The sequence below is a fragment of the Chrysemys picta genome, chromosome 1 (genome assembly GCF_011386835.1).
Source record: "Chrysemys picta bellii isolate R12L10 chromosome 1, ASM1138683v2, whole genome shotgun sequence".
Taxonomy (NCBI): domain Eukaryota; kingdom Metazoa; phylum Chordata; order Testudines; family Emydidae; genus Chrysemys; species Chrysemys picta.
Window position 1 is genome coordinate 352,600,593 of NC_088791.1, and position 2,541 is coordinate 352,603,133.

Below are 2,541 nucleotides of genomic sequence, written 5' to 3' on the forward strand. Positions count from 1 at the left end.
CAAACAGGGTCGAATGGAAAGCCACCTAATGTCAGAAATCTGCAGTATCTTCTGGTCATCTGGAAGTCACAGAAAAGCCAAGTAACAGGGTGTGTGGTGTGGGGGCTAACAGGTGATGCTGAAACAGGTCAGGTGATGGTCAGAAAGAGAGAACTCGGCAATGGAGAGAGCAGTGCTTGGTGATGGAGTGATAACAATGCTGAGCTCAGCCAAACTGGGCCAGAACAGCCCTGATTAACAAGGAGATACCTGTTCTGCTTCTTGTCACACAGGTTTAAAGTCACTGGCACTAGGCAATCACATTCTGCAGATGTATTTGCCCAGTTTTTCACGAAGCTCTTTGGTTTTGACTCCATAAATAATAGGGTTGATCATGGGGGGGATGGTGGCATAGAGGTTTACAAAGATGATGAGAACATGGGGAGGGATGCTCTGACCGAACCGGTGTGTCAGAACAGCGAAGAGATAGGAAGTATAAGATGTCAGCATCACACAGATGTGGGCTGTGCAAGTGCTGAGGGCTTTCTGGTGGGATTTCTCAGAGGAGATTCTGAGGACAGCCCTCATGATCAGACCATAGGACAGGGCAATGAGCATCAGGTCTAACCCAATGAGTATCAACCCCATTACCAATCCATACATAATGTTGACTGTGATGTCCCCACACGATATCTTCGCCACAGCTATATGGTCACAGTACGTGTGGGGGATAATGTGGTTGTTACAGAATGGCTGCCTGCTCAGGAGCAGGGGCAGAGGCAGGATGAAGAGAACAGCTCTCATCAAACACAATAGCCCTAGGTTAGCTATTCGTGCATTGGTGAGGATGGAGGCGTATCTCAAAGGTTTACATATGGCAACATAGCGATCAAGGGCCATTGTGACGAGGACAGCTGAATGTACCAGAGAACCCGCATGAAGGAAGAACATCTGGGTGAGACATCCACCCATAGTAATGCCTTTCAAATTGAACCAAAAGATACACAGTGCCTTTGGCATGACAGAGTTAGTCATGCCAATGTCTGTGAGCGCCAGCATGCAAAGCAGCAGGAACATTGGCTTCTGCAGGGTCTGCTCTTTGCCTACAACAAACAGAACCATGAAATTTCCCAACAGGGTGATAATGTAGAACATAGAGAAAGGGATGGAAATCCAGACATGGGCAGCTTCCATGCCAGGGATGCCCATTAGGATGAATGTTGAAGAGTCAGAGTGGGTGAGGTTGAAAGCTGCCATGAGGTGGTTGATGCAGTGATCTGGCTTAGAAATACTCAAGGTGCCTGTGAAAGAAGAGAAGCATAGCGAGGGGGGTTACACGGTTTTTAACAAATAGTACAATACAGATTTTATACTTATCACCAATCTAGAATGGGGGGTGAGCAGTGAGGTGTCAACATTTACAGATGTCACCTGATTATTCAGGGCAAAGCCAAGTCCAGAGAAGTCCTCAGAGGGAGATAACCAAGATAGGTGAATGGGCACCATAATTGCAGATGAATTTCTATGTCAATAACTGCAATGTGTCTGCCCATTGGAGGGAAAATCTTGAACTACTCAAATACCTTAGGTTTCAGAGTAGCAGCCGTGTTAGTCTGTATCCGCAAAAAGAACACGAGTACTTGTGGTACCTTAGAGACTAACAAATTTATTAGAGCATAAGCTTTCATGGACTACAGCCCACTTCTTCGGATGCATATAGAGTGAAACATATATTGAGGAGATATATATATACACACATACAGAGAGCATGAGCAGGCGGGAGTTGTCTTACCAACTCTGAGAGGCCAATTAAGTAAGAGAAAAAAACTTTTGAAGTGATAATCGAGATAGCCCAGTACAGACAGGTTGATAAGAAGTGTGAGAATACTTACAAGGGGAGATAGATTCAATGTTTGTAATGGCTCAGTCATTCCCAGTCCTTATTCAATCCTGAGTTGATTGTATCTAGTTTGCATATCAATTCCAGCTCAGCAGTCTCTCGTTGGAGTCTGTTTTTGAAATTTTTCTGTTGTAAGATAGCCACCCGCAGGTCTGTCATTGAATGACCAGACAGGTTAAAGTGTTCTCCCACTGGTTTTTGAGTATTATGATTCCTGATGTCAGATTTGTGTCCATTACTTCTTTTGCAGAGAGACTGTCCGGTTTGGCCAATCTACATGGCAGAGGGGCATTGCTGGCACATGATGGCATATATCACATTGGTAGATGTGCAGGTGAACGAGCCCCTGATGGTATGGCTGATGTGATTGGGAGACAGGCCTGTCCTCGCTTACAGACAACCCCCCAACCTAAAGCAAATACTCACCAGCAACCACACATCACTGAACAAAAACACTGACCCAGGAGCCTATCCTAGTAACAAAGCCCGATGCCAACTCTGTCCACATATCTGTTCACGTGACATCATCATAGGACCTAATCACATCAGCCATACCATCAGATACACACTGCAGAGGCTTTTGTTATTCTACCTAACAGAGAAGTGAAGTTTCTGAATTGGGAAACTTGTGCGAACCAGAGGAAAAACCACACCACCCCAAA

The 2,541-nt window shown here is 45.3% G+C and overlaps 1 protein-coding gene across 1 annotated transcript; it reads right to left on the reverse strand.

Annotated features, from left to right (window-relative positions):
- Positions 1-297: 297 nt before the first annotated feature.
- On the reverse strand, positions 298-1,236 carry LOC122173308 (olfactory receptor 52E2-like). The gene has a single exon (XM_042847563.2). The coding sequence runs from the start codon at positions 1,234-1,236 to the stop codon at positions 298-300; it is 939 nt and encodes a 312-aa protein (XP_042703497.2).
- Positions 1,237-2,541: the final 1,305 nt, after the last annotated feature.